This window comes from Erythrolamprus reginae, chromosome 3 (assembly GCF_031021105.1).
Source record: "Erythrolamprus reginae isolate rEryReg1 chromosome 3, rEryReg1.hap1, whole genome shotgun sequence".
Lineage (NCBI taxonomy): Eukaryota > Metazoa > Chordata > Lepidosauria > Squamata > Dipsadidae > Erythrolamprus > Erythrolamprus reginae.
Window position 1 is genome coordinate 229,453,267 of NC_091952.1, and position 19,991 is coordinate 229,473,257.

Below are 19,991 nucleotides of genomic sequence, written 5' to 3' on the forward strand. Positions count from 1 at the left end.
CGCGCCCTTTTTCCATGGCCGCGCATGCGCAGATGGTGGAGTTTGCGTGGGCGGCGGGGAAGACCCAGGGAAGGTTTCTTCGGCCGCCCAGCAGCTGATCTGCTCGGCAGCGCGGCAGCAGCGAGGAGCCGAAGATTGGGGTTTCCTCGCCGCCCACGCAAAGGGGAAACCCCGATCTTCGGCTCCTCGCTGCTGCCGCGCTGCCGAGTAGATCAGCTGCTGGGTGGCCAAAGAAACCTTCCCTGGGTCTTCCTCGCCGGCCACGCAAAGGGGAAACCCCGATCTTCGGCTCCTCGCTGCTGCCCGCCAGCCGCTCGCCCGCCCGCCGCTCGAGAGCAAGAGGGGGAGAGATAGAGAAAGAGAGAGAAGGAAAGAAAGAGATGAGAGAGTGTGAGAGAGGAAGAAGCAAGATAGAGAAAGAGAGAGAGAAAGAAAGATGAGAAAGGAAGAGAGTGACGTCATCGGGTGGGAAAAACCGCGGTATAGCAAAAAACCCGTGGAGTATTTTTTAATTAATATTTTTTGAAAAATCGCGATATAGCGTTTCACGAAGATCGAGATCGCGAAAATCGAGGGATCACTGTATATATATATGATAGATATGTAATATATCTATCCTAGTCTCCCTTAATTTTCAAATTCAGCAAAAAAACATGTGATATATATATATATATTATATATTATAATATATAATATATACTATATATATATAATATATAATATATATAATATATAATATATAATATATACGAAAACAAATATATATATATATATATATATATATATATATATATATATATGTATGTATGTATGTATGTATATATATTTGTTTTCGTAAATTTTCACGGGTATATGTATGTAGATTGTTCTGAGTTCAAGTTTTGCCCTGTGTAATGTTTTGCATGTCTATGCGACGTTTCGGTGAAATCACATTCACCATCATCAGGCTGAAGTTCCAAGCTTCGTGTTGTAAAATGGAATCCATTTTACAACAACACGAAGCTTGGAACTTCAGCCTGATGATGGTGAATGTGATTTCACCGAAACGTCGCATAGACATGCAAAACATTACACAGGGCAAAACCCGAACTCGATACCTCTCGCTTACCAGACATCTGGAAACCAGCCCTCAAACATATCCCAGCCATAGAAACCAGACTCAGAACACACATTGTAAAGCAATCAAGCAGCCTGCAAGTTCCAACTACTCAGGATATCACGCCTAATCTACAACCATTAACTAATCAGCATACCTCAGCTACATCAACGACCCCAATTGTTACCCCACTGACTCACCAGGAAGTTTCTACACAGCAGGCAATTGCTGAGCCATCAAACCACACCCAGCCACCAGTATTTATAGAAGGAATGCAGCTCAGGTCTCGCAGTGTTCGCCTGAGAACAAGGACAGAAACACCAGCCTGAAGATGACGAGTGAGACCTCGTCGAAACGTCGCCAGAAATACGAACCCGGGGTTCAGAAAATTTTTGCCTCTTCTTACGAACTTTTTTCGCCTTACGAACCCAGGGAGGAGGCTGGAGAGAAACACTCCCCACAAAACTTTCTCCCCTCCTTCTTTTTTATAGTGAAACCGGAGTGGGGGAATATTATTGGATCGAACAGAAAAGTGGGGAAAAGAGGGTCATGAAGGGAGAACTTTCGCTTCTTCCACCTTCTGCTTGCCAAACATTCCCCTGGTGCGTGTGTGTGTGAGAGAGAGAGAGAGAGAGAAAGGAGAAGTGTCCTTTCTCAGAGTCCACAGAGGTCTATAGGCTGATGCTTCTTTTATAAAAGAATCTCAGGGGGAGAGCCCTGGAATAAAAGTCAAACCGGGCTGTTTAGAGGCACAAAAGCACAATCTCTTCGCTAGAAACAGGATTGGGGAAACCCGATGAGGAAATTGGGCGGGGTTTTCAAAGGGGGATTACAGCACTTAAAGAAGCTTTGCAGAACCCAATGTGCGGGGGGGGGAGGACACTTCAGCTGGGAAGTCTTTTTTTAAACCTGATTTGGGGGGGGGGAGCTCAACAGCACAGCCACATCGTTACTGCACGACTGGTTTCATGGACAATGTAGTTCCCACCGAAGTGGGATGGAGTCTAAGGACTACTGTTCCCAGCATGCTCCCGGCTGGAAGGACGAGGCAGCTCAAGAAGGCTCGCCAAAACACAGCAATGTTTCTCCGTTACATCAAACGGGGAATGTTTGGCAAGCTGATGGTTTCATTATAAAAAAGAAGGAGGGGAGGAAGTTTTGTGGGGAGTGTTTCTCTCCAGCCCCCTCCCCACAGTTTTCGTAACTTTCTTTCTTTCTTTCTTTCTTTCTTTCTCTCTCTCTCTCTCTCTCTCTCTCTCTTTCTCTTTTTTTCTCTCTTTCTCCCTCTCTCTCTCTCTCTCTCTCTCTCTCTCTCTCTCTCTCAAGCAGCAAAGGACTTAAAAGGAACCAGGGAAGGCAATTTATCAATCCAAGCATTTCGGGACAATCAACTTCAGATCGTAACTTTTTCAAAGCCCTGAGGAAACCAGCGTGTGTTTCTAGCGAAGGGATTGGGTTTCTGTTCCTCTGAACAGCCCGGTTTGACTTTTATTCCAGGGCTGTGGATTCTTTTCATTGCCAGCCCCCCCTCCCCCCCCGATTCTTTTATAAAAGAAGCATCAGCCTATAGATCTCTGTGGACTCTGAGAAAGGATCCTTCTGCTTTCTCTCTCTCACACACACGCACCTCCCCCCCACCTCCAAATCTCTTCCTTGATATCTCGGGCTCAGGAAAAGAAGCTCCAATCCACAGCCCGGATTGACTTTTATTCCAGGGCTGTGGATTCTTTTCATTGCCAGCCGCCCCCTCCCCCGAGATTCTTTTATAAAAGCTCCGATACTGAGAGTGTGTTTCTAGCGCCTCTTTTTGTGTACGGGCCCCGCTCCTTTAATCCCAAGAGAGATTTCATAAAGCTCAGTCTCTTTCAGAAGACTTGGCTGAGAACCCTTGGTTTGCTCGTTCCCAACGGGTGTTGGGAGCAGATCTTGCCTTCCTCCCACTCCTCCTCTTGCCTTCCTCCTCCTTCCCACGTTACCATGTCACACTCTCCCCAAGCTTTTTGTGCACCAGAGCTTTTCAAATCATATTTCGCCTTTGGGTGGCTCCCGTGTGGGGAACCAACCCCCCTCCTCCCGCCGGTTGGGGCATTGGAGGGATCGTGAGAGGTGGGAAAAAATCCTCTGGGTAAGTTGTGCCGGGAGAGCGCGCGTGTGCTGGGCAGGGATCTTCCAAAGTTACCAAAGCCTTGAACGGCAGATCTAGAGGAGGCTAGCGAGGGGGACCCTCCTGGAAGCAGTGGCTCCCAGGCGGCCTCGGTTCAGCTCTTGGAGAGGGTGGGACAGGCGCTGTTGGCGGAGGGTGGGAGGGCGATCAGCAGGGCGGGCGGGAAGGTGGCGTGTGCAGGCTCTCAGGTCCATCCAGGAGCTGAAAGTTTCGCCTTTCTCCACACCCAGCTTTGGCTCTTTGCGGGCTTCTGGCAGGAGGGGACAGTGGGCGATGGATGGCTGGGTCTCCCACGGACACATTTTGACAGCGAGATTGGGGAAATCCCCTCTCCCGACGCTTCCTTGGCTCGCCTGTCCCCACTCTGTTCTCCTCCACTTCGTCCGCCCACCGCTTTTTAAAAAAACTTAAAGTTTTGGATTTTCCTAATGGGCTTGCACGCATTATTCACTTTTCCATTGATTCCTATGGGAAACATTGTTTCATCTTACGAACTTTTCACCTTACGAACCTCCTCCCGGCACCAATTAAGTTCGTAAGACGGGGTATCACTGTATATATATTCATAGACTTTCACGGGTACAGGTATGACGGTCTTGGTATATTCGGGTTTCTTCCCGTGTAGGATTTGGAAATTTCTGGCGACATTTCGACGAGGTCTCACTCGTCATCTTCAGGCTGGTGTCTCTGTCCTTGTTCTCAGGCGAACACTGCGAGACCTGAGCTGCCTTCCTTCTATAAATACTGGTGGCTGGGTGTGGTTTGCTGACATATATACATATATATGCCGCATGATACAAACATTACAAATGTTTGAAAAAGGCAAAACAAATTAAACCAAGTTATAAAATATTTATGGAGGAAACAAATGGCTGTATACTGTAAGAAAAATGATAGAAACTCCATATTTTCTTGTAAAATACTGGCAATTAATGTAACTATGATGTCTTATTAGTCGGAATACATGTAGCTAAACATTGCAGGAGATTGTTCAACTTAACGTTTTTCTATTTATTTTCTTCTTGACATTTTTGACTAATAAGTAATTAAAAAAATCTTTTCTATCCTTGCTTCACCCAGAAGCAAAAAATAAAAATGCTAGTATCCATTTCCATTGTTTGATGCAAGGAGAAAGCTACCTACATATGATGTGATTTTTCTAGTTAGACATTTACATTGGATAACTATTGTGATAACTGTTTTCTCTGATGGCTTTGGTTTTGGGTTGCAAAATAAACCTTGTATATGTAAAAGAGCTCACTTCAATTTGCGAGACTGGCACACAAAGTGACACAAGAATTCAGAATTGATTATACAGAAAAAGCAATTGTTGGACAGATGCCCTGTAGAAATTAAAAAAACTAGTTAGGAGTACAGTACTAACAATTATTTTATGATTAAATGACATAGTTGGATCTGTATCTAAATTATGCTTAAAGAAACTCCATTAAAAGAAATTAATGTATTTTAATTATGGGTTTTTAGCTTTCTAATTATTGAATTTGTATTATATATTGTTTTCTGTTACTGTTGTGAGCTGCCCCGAGTCTGCGGAGAGGGGCTGCAATACAAATTTAATAAATAAATAAATAATAAATAAACAACTCATGCAAACTAAGTTTAAATCCAGTCCACATAACTTTGTACAGTTGAAAGTACAAATTGTAATATTTTACACTATTTAGTTAAAATATTACTATTATTCTACAGAAAAAGCTACTAGACATTGATAAGAATCTGACAGAATCAGAACCTATATCTCAGACCAAAAGCAAAGGAAAAAGAATATTCATTGAAGAAATTGAAGAATCAGAAGAACAAGAGAGAAATGAAGGAGAATTTGTAAATGGTTCTGGAGATAGAAGTAAGTTTATTGAATGTTTCATTTCAGAAATAGTGAGTAGATTGCAATGTACAGTATTTTTTAAAACACTGTCAGTTAATCTAATTTAGGATTTTTACAAAGACTTATAAAGACTCTCCAAGATTTTGGAAATTTCTTTAAACCCTACCTAGTGATATCAGCGACTTGAATTTAAATGTTTCTATTTGAAAAGTACTGTTACTTTACTAAGCTTCAGTAAACATCATATGCCTATCATCTCTTTGAACTCTTTACAGTTTCAATATCAATAGTTTTCCTTTGATGACTTCACATTAAAAGCCTGAATAACTTTTGGAATTAATGCGTAATAGTTTCCAAGTGGAAAATAAATTAAAACTAAAGGCAAATATATCTGTTCACAATGGCATATTTAAATAATACCTAAAAGTGTACAATTAATTACAAAGTAATGATATTGATATACAGTATTCAAGTTTATTGTATTCTGCAAAATAATGTTTGAAGGTGATATTTCAGAAATTTAGAATGTTTTTCCTTTACAAAGCTTTTAAAAGCAAACAATCCATAGTGGTATTTTCTTCAATAGAAATAAAAACACCTACATTTTACAAAATGTTTTAAAATAGTCTTTTTTCTACTTGATATATTTCAGTAATGACACTCAGTAAGTTTGTTTATTAACATAGTTATGACTGCTAATTCCATATAATTTATTAGGGTTTTTTTTTCACTGAATAGTATTTAGATAGTTAATTCCAGGTGAACTGTGTGTCATTCCAAAACAGGGTCCCACTGGTCTTGGAACAACAGCAGACTCGACCGTTTTAAATTTCTGTTAATAGCAGTGGTTTGGATTTTTATAATCACTTGATAGATGCACAAGTCTTGGGTTCAGTTCTTTTCGGTAAGCTAAATATCTTGGGAACTTTCCGGTGAACCTTTCAGTCCACCCCTGCTTCGTTCTGACAGTTGTTCCTTCCGATGATGCAGACTCTAACCCAGCTGATTCACTTCCTTGTAGAAACTGCAGTGCTGGTGGGAAGGGAGAGCACAAGCCAGCCAGCCGACATGGGCAATGTACAAAAGAAGTTCAATAGTCGCGGAGGTGCCTGGAAACCAGACCATAAAGAAGCCCAGAAGCCCAGAAACCCTTCGGAGAATAATGTTAAGAAAGGCACATTGGAAGAAACGATACGGGAACGTTTGCAGGATGACAAAAAGGACATCAATGGCTACCTGAGCAACTGTGTCAATGAAAACGAAATCAGGGAAGGGAAACCAAAGGAGGTAGAATCGCCAGCATCTGGGAAAAACAGCTCTACTCTGTTGCCTGCTAACGCTGCAAAACTGAAAACTGAAGGAAATGAATTATTTAAGAATGGGCAATTTGGAGAAGCTATGCTGAAATACTCCAGAGCCATTGAAAATGTACTCAGCTCAGGTGAGATACATATTTTACGTATATATTTCTAGAGGCAACGATTGGCATTTTTCAAAAGATGATTTTAAGATGCCACTCCTAAGCTTTTCGATTTTTCCTCCTTTTTTGTTATGTTCCAGGAACCAGCAGATAAAAGGTTCCTTTGCAGTAAGAGCCAATTATAAAATTGAATTCAAATTCAGTAGATAACTGCAGTTTTGTAATGCAGATTTCCTAGAAGCTGAATTAAGGGTTACATATTTAAAATTACCGTAAACTGCATAAAACAAAAATTTCCCCGAAGCAACTGAATTACTGCAATTGTGCATTTTTAGCACAACTGCAGTGGAACTTGGGAACCTAACAAAGCATATTTTTATGGTAACAGCAGCTGCATTTCAGTAAACAATTTTCTCTATAATTGTAATTCTAGGAATCCAAACTCCAGAGGACTTAAGTATTTTGTATTCTAACAGAGCTGCCTGTTACCTAAAAGAAGGGAATTGTGCTGACTGCATTCAGGATTGTAACAGGTAAAATAACAGTTGTTAATAAGGAAAAATAAATCTCGTGATTACGACAGTATTTGAGCTAGATTTTTAATATGATTTTTTAAAAAATAAATTGAAAGGTGTGGCCTGTGTTAATGCTATCGCATATTCCATTAGAATATATTGCATCTAACTTTTTTTAAGCCAGAGAGGAAAGAAGGTGATGAATAAGCTAGTTAATATTTCTTCCAAATTGCATCACAATGCCTGAAAGGTTTTAATGTTAAGGAAGTTCATTATAGAATTTGGATGCATGAATTTCCTGTTTCATATTTAAACCTGCAATCATGTACAGGGCATCTACAAAGAGTATCATAATTACAACATAGTTGCAAATTATGTAGAAATATTTCCTGACACACTAAAGCAACCATATAGTCTGTTGCAGAAAGATATTGCCATTAGTATCTCCTCTATCTCGACTATCCTACAATATTCCTGCTATTTTTAAAAAGTCTTCTGTTTTTGTGCTCTTAATTGTTGTCTAGTGAATCAGATCTCAGAAGGCAGACATACTTTAGTTTTTCGATTAAATACAAAAATACTAGAGGGCAAAGGTGTAATATTATACTCAGTTAAAAGTTTTATAATCCACAAACTACATACAGAATACCAGTGTACTCTGTGGGGAAACTGATAATATAGTGTAGTATTAATATTATATAATAAACTAACATAGACATGGTAGTATATTGTTTTGGGATTGTTACTGATTTACTATGCTACAATATAATCCCAAAACTTCTGCATGGAACAAAAGAAATATTTGGTTGCTGAACTATTTGGGCTGATCTTTAGTGAGAAAAATCATTTGAAAACAGATAGGTCATGTCAGAGTTCCATATATCAACATTTTATAAACTGAATCCCAATGTAGTTATGCTTAGAGTGGATTCATTGAAGTCAGTTGCTAATGTGGGACTATAAATTTATATTTCAATGATTCATAGAAGTTTCCCCTAGTAAGCCTAATATATCTGGTAAGCCTAAATATGTCCAATATATTTTTATACCCAGTAATGCATCTACATCATCTACCATATATTATTAAGGGCTATAGGCCCGTTAAGATGAAAACTTTAGTACTTTGTTATATGAATTCTTGTTTGTACTGCGCAAATGCAATTACAGAAATGTTATCTGTTAACATGCTTTATTAGTCTATTTCAAAATATATATTAATGCTTTTATGGTTATATTGGTCATTTAATTTAACCATACAGCAATTAAGAAAATGTTAAAAATAAAGAAAATTTTAAAAAAGTAAAGTGAAAATATAAAAAGATGGAAAGTAAATAAAAGATAAAGAAATATATAATTTGGGAATGACTACCTTTGTAATCTTGTTATATTTCTAATTTTAAATATTTGGCATGTTATATCCAAAAAGGTGGAATAATCTATTAAGGACAACTTTGCTGATGTAACTGAAACAGGAAAAAACAGGTGTAAATCCAAAATCTTTAATTAAAGGATTCTTAAAAGCTCTTTGCTGTACTGGGAATTTTTCAGCCATGCAATTTCCTACTTTAATTTTCCAATGTATCATTGTAAGAAACTCTGGAAGCCAGCAACAAAGAATTAATTTCCTGTGTTATATCATGTAATAAATCTTAGGAAATAATAATAATAAAGCTATCCTGTTACCCACAAAATAAGACATCCCCTAATAAGCCCAATTGAGTTTTTGAGTGCATGGCAATAAGGACAAACCCTTATTTCAGGATTCAAAAAAATATAAGACAGGGTCTTATTTTCAGGGAAACACAGTAAATTGGCATTAATAGCTGAACATCTATTGTCCAGTCTTTCTAACTTTTAGCCAGAATGGGACCAGAAAGGGTTTTTTCCAACATAGACCAATTAATATAATTTTCATGTCACGTATCACATAAAGAATTTATATTTAGAAAATCTAGATGACTTGGCCAAAATACTTTTAAAAGAGCGTTTACTCTATAGAGATTTGAGCTAATTCATCTTTGAATTCCTAAGCTTGTGTAATATTTTTATTACAACATTGAAGATGTTTCTTTGATATAAAATGCTATATAGACATCCATTCTTCAAACTTTTAAAATGGACTTTATTGGTAATCTTAAGAAGAAATCATTGCTGCAGAACTTTACTGGCTGAAACAAGTGTTAGCAGTTCTGCATAGAATAGTTTTTATCTTGTGAATAGAGCTTAACAAATTTCAGCAAGATCATTGTGTGAAATGGTAATAACATCAACTGATAAATTATTATCTTTATCCACCCTTTCTCCTAAAATTTATTTCATTAGAATCTTGTGATTAAGATGAAATTAAGTTTAAAAAAGTTTAAACTCTGCATCTTTCCTAGAGGTTTTATTTTTTATTTTATCCCTGGATGAAATAATTTTAATATTTGTTCTTTAGTGCATTGGAACTTCATCCGTATTCTATTAAGCCTCTCCTACGCCGAGCAATGGCCTATGAGTCAATGGAACGATACCACCAGGCATATGTGGATTATAAAACTTTATTGCAAATAGATAGCGGAATCCAGGTTGCAAATGACAGTGTTAACAGGTAAACATTTATGACATTTAAAAGAACACCAGGGTAGAACACTTCGAGAGATTATGTTATATATACACATTTTTAAAATAATTACTCTCATTATAATGATACGGTTTGCTTTTTTTTAAATGTAGCTGTCCTGACACTTTTTTCTTTTAAATTTACTTATTTATTTTTTAAATTTAAGGATGCCTAACTCAAATACTGTGACCTTGGGTAATGATACCGTTAGATGTTGCTGTTCAAGTGCTTAGCAATTGATTTTACACAAAACTCGGAATGCCTATTCATCTATATAATGACATATTAATGCATCTTAATCTGCAAAAGGTTAGCCAAGGAGCATTACTTGCAGTTTCTAAACACCTGGTTATAAAAGGAGAAATGTTGTAGCCAGTTGAATCAGTAAAATTGTATAACCATGATGTGTATACTCTTGTGTATCTTGTGTATCATAAAGCCAATGGAAGAACATTGCTTTTGTTATTTAACATCTCATTTTGTGTGCTACAAGAACCTCTTTGGCATCAGTAGTAATCTAGTATTCGGGAATAGACAATTAGAGTTGCAATAGCCTCTGATGTCATTTATCAAATTCCACATCTACCAGTAATCTTGAGACTAAGTGTAAGAGCCTTGGTGGTGCAGTGGTTAGAATGTAGTACTGCAGGCTGCTTCTGCTGACTGCCGACTGCCTGCAATTTGGTAGTTCAAATCTCAGCAGATTCAAGGTTGATTCAGCCTTCAATCCTTCTGACGTGGGTAAAAGGAGGGCCCAGATTGTTGGTGGCAGTATGCTGACTCTGTAATCTTTTTCTTTTTTAAAAAATGTTTTATTTTAGTTTTTGATTATATGTAATCTTCTTAAGGAGGGCTGTTAAGCACTGTGGAGCGATATATAAGTCTAAGTGCTGTTGCTATATATTCTCATGAAACAGATTTCATAATATGAAAGAGAAGTCATTTTTATGGTAATAGTCTATAGTGATTGGGATGGCAACACATTCTACCACAGTCTTCTCAATGGTAATATTGACCCATAGAGCTGTTGTTAACTGATAAGAATCCTGATGGTGGGAAAGCAGACAAACACTTAGTAGTTTCATAAAACCATTCATGGATGATGCTGTAATTATAAAAATTTCTGAATCATTCTCTTAAGGTTTATATCCTGATTTTTTTTTAAGTTCGTGTCAGTTTAAGAAAGCATAGAGAGAGATAAGGTAGTCTTCTCCAGCCGTCCCAATTGAAAGAACTAGAAGTGTAAAAACTTGTTAGATATCTCAAAAAGTAAGTAGAAACAATTGTGTAGTAATGCTTGAAACAGATTCTGCAGACAGTACCAGTAGCCAGCTTTCCAGCTTCACAATTACTGGCTAATGAAGTTGTTCTCCATTTTACTCAGTATAGCTATAGAACAGCCTGAAGTAATCATCCAGCAAATAGGATTTGGATGTCACAAAATCCCAGTGACACCCCTTGTCTATATTAATATAAGGGACCTGCAGAGACCATAGTAGTCCTGATCTGTTGCCATTTGGTAGCAATGTAATCCAGACAAGATAATGAATACTAGCTATAGAAAAACTAATCTATAATGAAATGCCTGCTTTGTATGAAGTGGCACTTCTCTCAGCAAACCTATAAACAGAAGCGCTCCTCAGCTCTTAAATATCTCAAGGTAGTCGCAGCTAAAAAGTTTGACAGATCAAGTGGGTGTACCAACCACAACCTTTCTGGAGTATTTAGTTCAATTTAATTTAATTTATTGTACTTCTTTGCTGTCCAACTTCCGAAGGACTCTGGGTGACCTACAATAGGATATAGAAAATACATTTTTAAAAAGTTTAAAAAATCACATACATACATATCATTCAGGCCAGACCTCGCAATTGCGAGATCAGTGGCCCCAAGCCTGCTGAAAAAGCCAGGTCTTCATGTATGTGGATGTATCCAGTGGTTTGTTTTTTAAAAAATATATTTTATTAGGTTATATTAAAAAAAACAGGGAAAGGGGGTGGGAATACAAAAAAGAAAAGTAGGAGGGGGATGGGGTAAACAGTATTTTTATACAGCAGCTTATATATATTGTTGTATATACAGTGGTCCCCCCAGTTTCGCGCTCTCGATCATTGCTAATCGCTATATCGCGATTTTTCCACCCGGAAGTAAAAACACCATCTGCGCATGCGCGCCCCTTTTATCTATGGCCACGCATGCGTAGATGGTGGAGTTTGCGTTCCCCGGGCAGATCAGCTGCTGGGCGGCTTCCCTGGGTCTTCCCCCTCTTGCTGGCGGGAGGGCGAGCGGCGGGCATCAGCAAGGAGCCGGGGTTTCCCCTTTGCGTGGGCGGCCAGTAAGACCCCAGCGCCGCTTCCCAGCTGAGTCCCGAAGCCAAACGCGGAAGTTCGCCTTTGCCGTCTGGCTTCAGGACTCAGCTGCTGCAAGCGAGCAGCCGGGCGGACGGGCAAGCGGCAAGCGATCTTGGGGTTTCCCCGTTGCCCGGGCAACGGGGAAACCCCATCTTCGGCTCCTCGCTGCTGCCGCGCTGCGGAGCAGATCAGCTGTTGGGCGGCCGAAGGGGTCTTCCCCGCCGCCCACACGCAAACTCCACCATCTGCGCATGTGCAGCCATGGAAAACAGGACGCGCATGCGCAGATGGTGTTTTTACTTCCGTGCCGCTACATCGCGAGTTTACGATTATCGCGCAGGGTCTTGGAACGGAACCCTCGCGATAATCGGGGGATCACTGTACATTCCAAATATTTGTCTATATGTAATTATTTTGTATTCAATATTCTTATTTGGATAATCTTATAACTGTAGTAGTTAGTAGTCCAAAGGTGACGTGGAAAGGAAAGGTAGTTGGAGATGGGATAGAAAAGAAGAAAGAAAGGAAAGAAGGAGAAAGAAAAAAGAGAGAAAAAGAGAGGGGGGGTAGTACCTGCTGGAAAAGCCAGGTCTTCATGTATATGGATGTATCCAGTGTTAGACAAATGCTAATCGCATCCAACTGAATTATTGTAACATGCTTTGCTGGGGATTTTGAAACATCAATTGGTGAATAGTCAGAATTCTGATCCCCCCCCCCTCCCCCCGAATTCATGTTTTAGGTGTATTGTTTTTGCTGTCTCGATAAGGTAAATGTGGGTGAAAGTACTTTTACATTTGAATTTTTTTAGTAGCAAATGCTTGCTTCATGTGATTCTGATACTATTGCTAAGTAGAGTGAAAAGCTTTTCTCACGTGGGTTCCCAGCCTTTGAATCCTGGGCCACAATAAATGGACAAATAGCACTTGGATTTTTGTTTTGCTTTCTGTTGTTGTTTTCTGTCAGGCGGTAGGGAAAGCAAGTAGAATGCTTGGCTGCATAGCTAGAGGTATAATAAGCAGGAAGAGGGAGATTGTGATCCCGCTGTACAGAGCACTGGTGAGACCACATTTGGAGTACTGTGTTCAGTTCTGGAGACCTCGCCTACAAAAAGATATTGACAACACTGAACGGGTCCAAAGACAGGCTACAAGAATGGTGGAAGGCCTTAAGCATAAAACGTATCAGGAAAGACTTCATGAACTCAATCTGTATAGTCTGGAGGACAGAAGGGAAAGGGGGGACATGATTGAAACATTTAAATATGTTAAAGGGTTAAATAAGGTTCAGGAGATAAGTGTTTTTAATAGGAAAATGAACACAAGAACAAGGGGGCACAATCTGAGGTTAGTTGGGGGAAAGATTAGAAGTAACATGAGAAAATATTATTTCACTGAAAGAGTAGTAGATGCTTGGAACAAACCTCCAGCAAATGTGGTTGGTAAATTCACAGTAACTGGATTTAAACATGCCTGGGATAAACATAGATCCATCCTAAGATAAAATACAGGAAAACTGGACCAATACAAAAAAGGACATGTGAGAAACCCAGCAGAGATGAGTTTTTAAAGCCTTACGAAAGGTCAGGAAAGTCTTCGGAGAGGGGCGGCATACAAATCTAATAAATTATTAATTATTATTAAATAGTATAAGGGCAGACTAGATGGACCATGCGGTCTTTTTCTGCCATCAATCGTATATGTTTCTATGTTAAAAGCAAACATCAACCTGCTTTTTAGACTTGGGAGGGAGAAAAGTATCCATTTGATATTCTATAGTACCTCATCTCAGTTCCCTATCTTCCCTCCCAAAGACAATGGGAATAACTCATAACTAATGCAAAATAAGATTGGGGGGAGGGGAGGAAGAGATGACCAGTCTCAAAATGATGAATCCCAATGACTGTCCAGGTCCCACAGAGTTGGCTTTCTCCAGGTCCCGTCAGTTAGGCAATACCACCTGACGGGGCCTAGGGGTAGAGACTTCTCTGTGGCAGCCCCAGCCCTCTGGAATCAACTCCCTCCAGAGATTCGTACCACCCCCACTTTCCTGACCTTTCGTAAGGCTTTAAAAACTCATCTCTGCTAGGTTTCTCACATGTCCTTTTTTGTATTGGTTCCATTTTGTAAGCTGCCCTGAGTCTACGGAGAAGGGCGGCATAGAAATCCAAATAATAAAGAAATAAATGAGGGCAGACAATTTTTGCATGGGTGTTTGGTAGGACAAGCAAAGCAGAAGAATGTCCTGGCAAGTTACATTTATTCCTTTATTATATCATCTTTTTAATATGTGGATTTAATTTATATTTACATTTTCTATTAGTTGAATTCGTATTCCTGTCCTTTAGCATAATATGCCGAATATAAATAATCAATACATTGATATTGCATATTATTATTTCAATGTGAGAAATCATTTTTAAAGGATTTACATTTGCCACACTGGTAATTATATACCAATCAATGAAGTTGTATTAATACTATACCACATCCCCCCAAATTAAAAGAAATTGTTATAAGCAAGTCCAGAACATCATTCTATTCCTATTTCCACATACTGAATGTTTGAAATCTTGACTAGGATGTGGCTTCCAAGGAATCTGCCTAGTCGGGATTTCCAAATAGCAATGACTAATTTATGTTGAAATAACTTTAAATTCTGGGCTTAGTTGTGGTTGTTCAGTACTAAAACCACCATTGGACTTAAATATAATGAAACAATTGATGATTAGCTACATATTGGAAGAGAGAGGGATACAACATTATCACCTTTTGAAAATATATGTACTGCTCAAAAAATTAAAGGGAACACTCAAATAACACATCCTAGATCTGAATGAATGAAATATTCTCGTTGAATACTTTGTTCTGTACAAAGTTGAATGTGCATAACAGCATGTGAAATCGATTATCAATCAGCATTGCTTCCTAAGTGGACAGTTTGATTTCACAGAAGTTTGATTTACTTTGAGTTATATTGTGTTGTTTAGGTGCTCCCTTTATTTTTTTGAGCAGTGTATACTTCAGACTGAACTTTAAATAAACTGAGAAAAGGCTTTATTTAGTATTTACTGTAAGATCTAGCATTATGATACAACCTGAAAAAGGTGAAGAATATGAATGGCAACTTCCAAGTTTTTAATCTTGACATTTCAATATACTGGTACATGCTTTCAGAATTGTCCAGAATAGCCTAACTCCTCGTTTATTGACTGAGTTCCATTCCAACTATCAAGTCATTAAACAAAATGGTGCCTGTGAACATGTGACAAATAGACACAATGTGAGGATCGTTGGTTGCTGTGATCATTCAGATATTTTCCTACAGCTCCATCAGTGTTATCTAGGGCAGTGTTTCCCAACCTTGGCAACTTGAAGATATTTGGACTTCAACTCCCAGAATTCAACTCCCAGAATTCTCCAGCCAGCAAATGCTGGCTGGGGAATTCTGGGAGTTGAAGTCCAAATATCTTCAAGTTGCCAAGGTTGGGAAACACTGATCTAGGGTGTGTTGTTGTCAGGCATACAAAATTTGTTGTAAATAATCTGTATTATTTTTTTAATTGCTGTCATGTTTACAAATAGTAGTTGCTAAATGAAGAATGCGTGTACTTCTGGTTTCTGGCTTGTTACTTAAAAATGTTTCTGTCTCTCATGCGTAACCCAATGACTTTTTCCCCCTTTCTAGGTTTTATTTATACTTTTCCCTTCACTGCTTATTACTCTTTTCTTCCTAGCAATCCATCTCCTTATTTCAGCTGTTTCCTTCTCTTCCTCTTCCTCCTGCTGGTAATTCTTTTTTTTCCAGCTTGCTAAGTATTTGTTTCTGGACTTTGTTAAACAGAGTTAAATTAAATTGAAGTGACCTAGATATCTCAATATCTTTAATGTGTTTTGTTTGAATTGGTGTCCTATGATGTTCTTAGAGTTTCTTAAAGATTACTATTAACGTTTTCAACCTAGTGAGAAATGAGGCTAAGCATCTTAAGGATAGTATAATCTGAGTGGCCAATACTGATCTGAACAAAATAAAAATTGGAAAGACTTTAACTTTGTACACGCATGGATCTGAGGCAACACAATGTGCTTGTGAGCATTTTAAATTAAATTTTATTATATATAATAAAACTTGTTTTTATTTTAGGATAACAAGAACCTTAATAGATCTGGATGGCCCAAATTGGAGGGAGAAGTTACCACCAATACCTGTTGTCCCAGTTTCTGCTCAGTTACACTGGTGGGATGGAGAAAACTTTACTTCAGAGTCCAAACAAAGGCAAACCGTTAAGACTCCTACCGGTAGTAAGTGCATATTATTTTAGTATACCAGTAGAATCATTAGTAAACTATTATGGAAAAAAGCTATATTTGAGATGTTGGTTCCATATCCATAGAGATGTTTCCCATATTTTTCTGAATATAAGATGCACCAGAGTATAAGATGCACCTTAGTTTTGGGGGAGGAAAACAAGGGGGGGAAATTCTGCCTCTGCCTCCCAGCAAACAGTATTACAAATTATAGAAAGACCTGGACAGACTAACACAGTGGGCCCACACCAACAAAATGATGTTCAACATCGACAAGAGCAAAGTCCTTCACCTAGGTAAAAAAAAAACCTGGACATACATACAGCCTGGGAGAAACCCCTCTCAGCAGTAGCGACGGCAAAAGAGGTCTCGGAGTCTTGGTGGATAATCGACTAAACATGAGCCAACAATGTGCAGCAGCAGCCAAAAAAGCCAATACAATCCTAAGCTGCTTCAACAGGAGAATACACTCCAAGACCAGGGAAGACTACTACGCCCTGGTCAGACCACACCTGGAGTACTGTGTTCAGTTCTGGTCACCACACTTCAAAAAAGACATTGAAACTCTGGAGAAGATGCAGAAAAGAAACCAAGACTTACGAAGAGAGACTGCGGGAACTGGGCATGGATAGCCTAGAGAAGAGGAGGGCCAGAGTGGACATGATAGCAGTCTACAGGTATACGAGGGGTTGCCACAGAGAGAAGGGGATCACTTTATTCTCCAGGGCACCGGAGGGCCGGACAAGGAACAACGGCTGGAAGCTGACCAAGGAGAGATTCAACCTGGAAATAAGGAAGAACTTCCTGATGGTCAGAACGATCAACCAGTGGAACAACCTACAAGCGGACGTTGTGAACTCCAATACTCTGGACATTTTAAAGAGGAAATTGGACTGCCATTTGACTGGGATGCTATAGGGTTCCTGCTAATGCAGGGGGTTGGCCTTGATGACCCGCATGGTCCCTTCCAACTCTAACAATAAATAAATAAATAAATAAATAAATGATATACTGTACAGTGATCCCCCGAGTTTCACGATCTCGATCTTTGCGAAACGCTATATTGCGATTTTTCCACCCGATGACGTCACTCCCTTCCTTTCTCATCTTTCTTTCTCTCTTTCTCTATCTTGCTTCTTCCTCTCTCACACTCTCTTCCTCCCTCTCTCATCTCTTTCTTTCCTTCTCTCTCTTTCTCTATCTCTCCCCCTCTTGCTCTTGAGCGGCGGGCGGCACCCAGGGAAGGTTCCTTCGGCCGCCCACCAGCTGATCTGCTCGGCAGCGCAGTAGCAGCGAGGAGCCGAAGATGGGGTTTCCCCTTTGCGTGGGCAACGGGGAAACCCCATCTTCGGCTCCTCGCTGCTACTGCGCTGCCGAGCAGATCAGCTGGTGGGCGGCCGAAGGAACCTTCCCTAGGTCTTCAACTCCCAGAGCGGCGGACAAGCGGCAGCCGGACAAGCGGCGGACAAGCGGCGGGCGGACAAGAAAAGCGGCGGGCGGACAAGCGGAAAAGCGGCGGACAAGCGGCGGGCGGAAAAGCGGCGGGCGGACAAGCGGCGGACAAGCGGGCAGGCAGGCGGCTCCTCAGCTGCTGGGTCTTCCCAGGTGCGGAAGTAAAAACACCATCTGCGCATGCGCGGCCATGGAAAAAGGGGCGCACATGCGCAGATGGTGTTTTTACTTCCGCACCACTATATCCCGAAAAATCGATTATCGCGAGGGGTCTTGGAACGGAACCCTCGCGATAATCGGGGGATCACTGTACACTGTTTGCTGTGTATTTCTGTGCATGTGAGCCTGACCCATAGAAACAGCAAAGAATTGGAGAAATGTACACTGTTTGCTGTGTATTTCTGTGCATGTGAGCCTGACCCATAGAAGCAGCAAAGAATTGGAGAAATGTACATTATGGCAGTATATTAATGCCAGAAAGTTTCTAACTCCTCCCAACTATTTAAATAGATCTACTCCAAGCATGGCTAACTCTGCCTTATCTTAATGCTAAACAAGACAATGTTACATTTCAGATTATACTTTTACAGATCTTTTTAAATGATGTGGCTTTCTGGAAGTTTAGTTAATTTTCTGCTCTTCAGATCAAGCATTTATTTTAAAAAGCTTCTTCATTTTGTTGTCTAGAACAATAATAAAGCAGTCTTTTAAAAGTAAGCCTAATAATTTGAACATTCTACAGCCATTTATAGTTATTGACTTACTTCCTTGCATCCAGTTCAGCAGAAAATAAAAATCTGTGTGTCTCTCCCAGCAATTTGCCTTCTTGCAGCTAGTTTCACTTTCAATTTAGCCTCAGATTGAGAGTCAGGAAGCTGATAATAATAAATCAACTGAGGGTCGGGAAGCTGATAATGAGTTGGTTGGCTTAACAGTGTTTTCTGTTTGCTGCAAGGAGATAAATTGCTAGGAGGCAGAGGCCAAAGGGTGAGGGTGGTTGGGTGTGGCTACATTCGGTGTATAAGATGCACCCAAGTTTTCACCCTCTTTTGGGGGGGTAAAAAGGTGCGTCTTATACTCCAAAAAATACGGTGTGTAGTATTTCATTGTTTATGCTAATCCTTCCTTCCCTGCAACTTCTCATGCTACGAAAGAGCATCTCAGAAAATCAGACCATGTCCTGGAGCCAACAAAATCCAAAGTGATGTAGTAGTTAGAAGTAGAAATTAAAACAATCTGGTGAATGCAACATTTCAAGGTAGAGTTTTTCAGGATCTCTTTCATACCTCCTTCATTGCAAATAAATCTTTACTAATGCATTCCTCGAGGATTGACCATACACTATGTTTCAGTTCATCTTGTTTCACATTCTTCATGCAGCATGGGGCGAATTGGCTAGGGTGTGCCCTTGTTTTATATAGCTTGAAACTGTGGTGCTTAGTTTTGACTTTTGATGGCAAAGAAATATTGTGAGATCATAAGGTTAGCTGAACTGATAAGAGATGTGGAAACTCCCTTATTTAATAATGAAAGGAATGTCCTATAAATATTTTTACTTACTTCCTGAATAGGTAAAAAATATTCTTCTGGCTATTAATGAATGGGCATCTATTTATCTTCAATAGGTGATAATGCAGAAGAGAAGTTCAAGCTATTTAAGAATCAAGGAAATGAATTTGTGAAAAAGGGTAAATATGAAGAAGCATTAATGAAATACAACGAGTGCCTAAAGCTAAATTCACAGGAGAAGACTATCTACACTAACAGGTAACAATTATATCCAATACTGCATCCAAATCCTAGCCAGCTTCATTCAGATTTTTAGGCAGTTATCATTAGTTTTAGTGGCGAAAAGCTGTTTGCGGTAGTCACCATTTTTGTAAATGAAATATAATTCCCATTTTGTACATACTGTACTTATATTTTCTGCAGGAGCTCCAAATAATATACATTTTACTATTTTAATATCCCTTATAACATCAGTGAAGAAATAATAACCAAAAGCCATTGAATGGACATTCACCACAAAACACGCTATGTATTATATTGCACCATTGTGATAGTGTATATTCATATTACTATAGCACCAGATATCGATACCAATATGGTGTTTGGGTCCATCATTTGCTCAGCTGGAAATACTCTACTGCAGGAGTCTCTAACCATAGCAACTTTAAGACTTGTGGACTTCAACTTCCAGAGTTCAGAGCTTTACTGGCTGAGGAACTCTGGGAGTTG

General features: G+C 39.5%; 1 protein-coding gene across 3 annotated transcripts in view; it reads left to right on the forward strand.

Moving 5' to 3' along the window:
* SPAG1 (sperm associated antigen 1) overlaps positions 1-19,991 on the forward strand; it is a 45,307-nt gene that overhangs the window by 14,196 nt on the left and 11,120 nt on the right. For all 3 annotated transcript variants that reach the window (XM_070748124.1, XM_070748125.1, XM_070748126.1), the window contains 6 exons: positions 4,971-5,124; positions 6,128-6,547; positions 6,960-7,059; positions 9,479-9,631; positions 16,138-16,295; positions 19,379-19,520. In XM_070748124.1, coding sequence (XP_070604225.1) covers positions 4,971-5,124; positions 6,128-6,547; positions 6,960-7,059; positions 9,479-9,631; positions 16,138-16,295; positions 19,379-19,520 — 1,127 coding nt within the window. The remainder of the gene's footprint in view (positions 1-4,970; positions 5,125-6,127; positions 6,548-6,959; positions 7,060-9,478; positions 9,632-16,137; positions 16,296-19,378; positions 19,521-19,991) is intronic.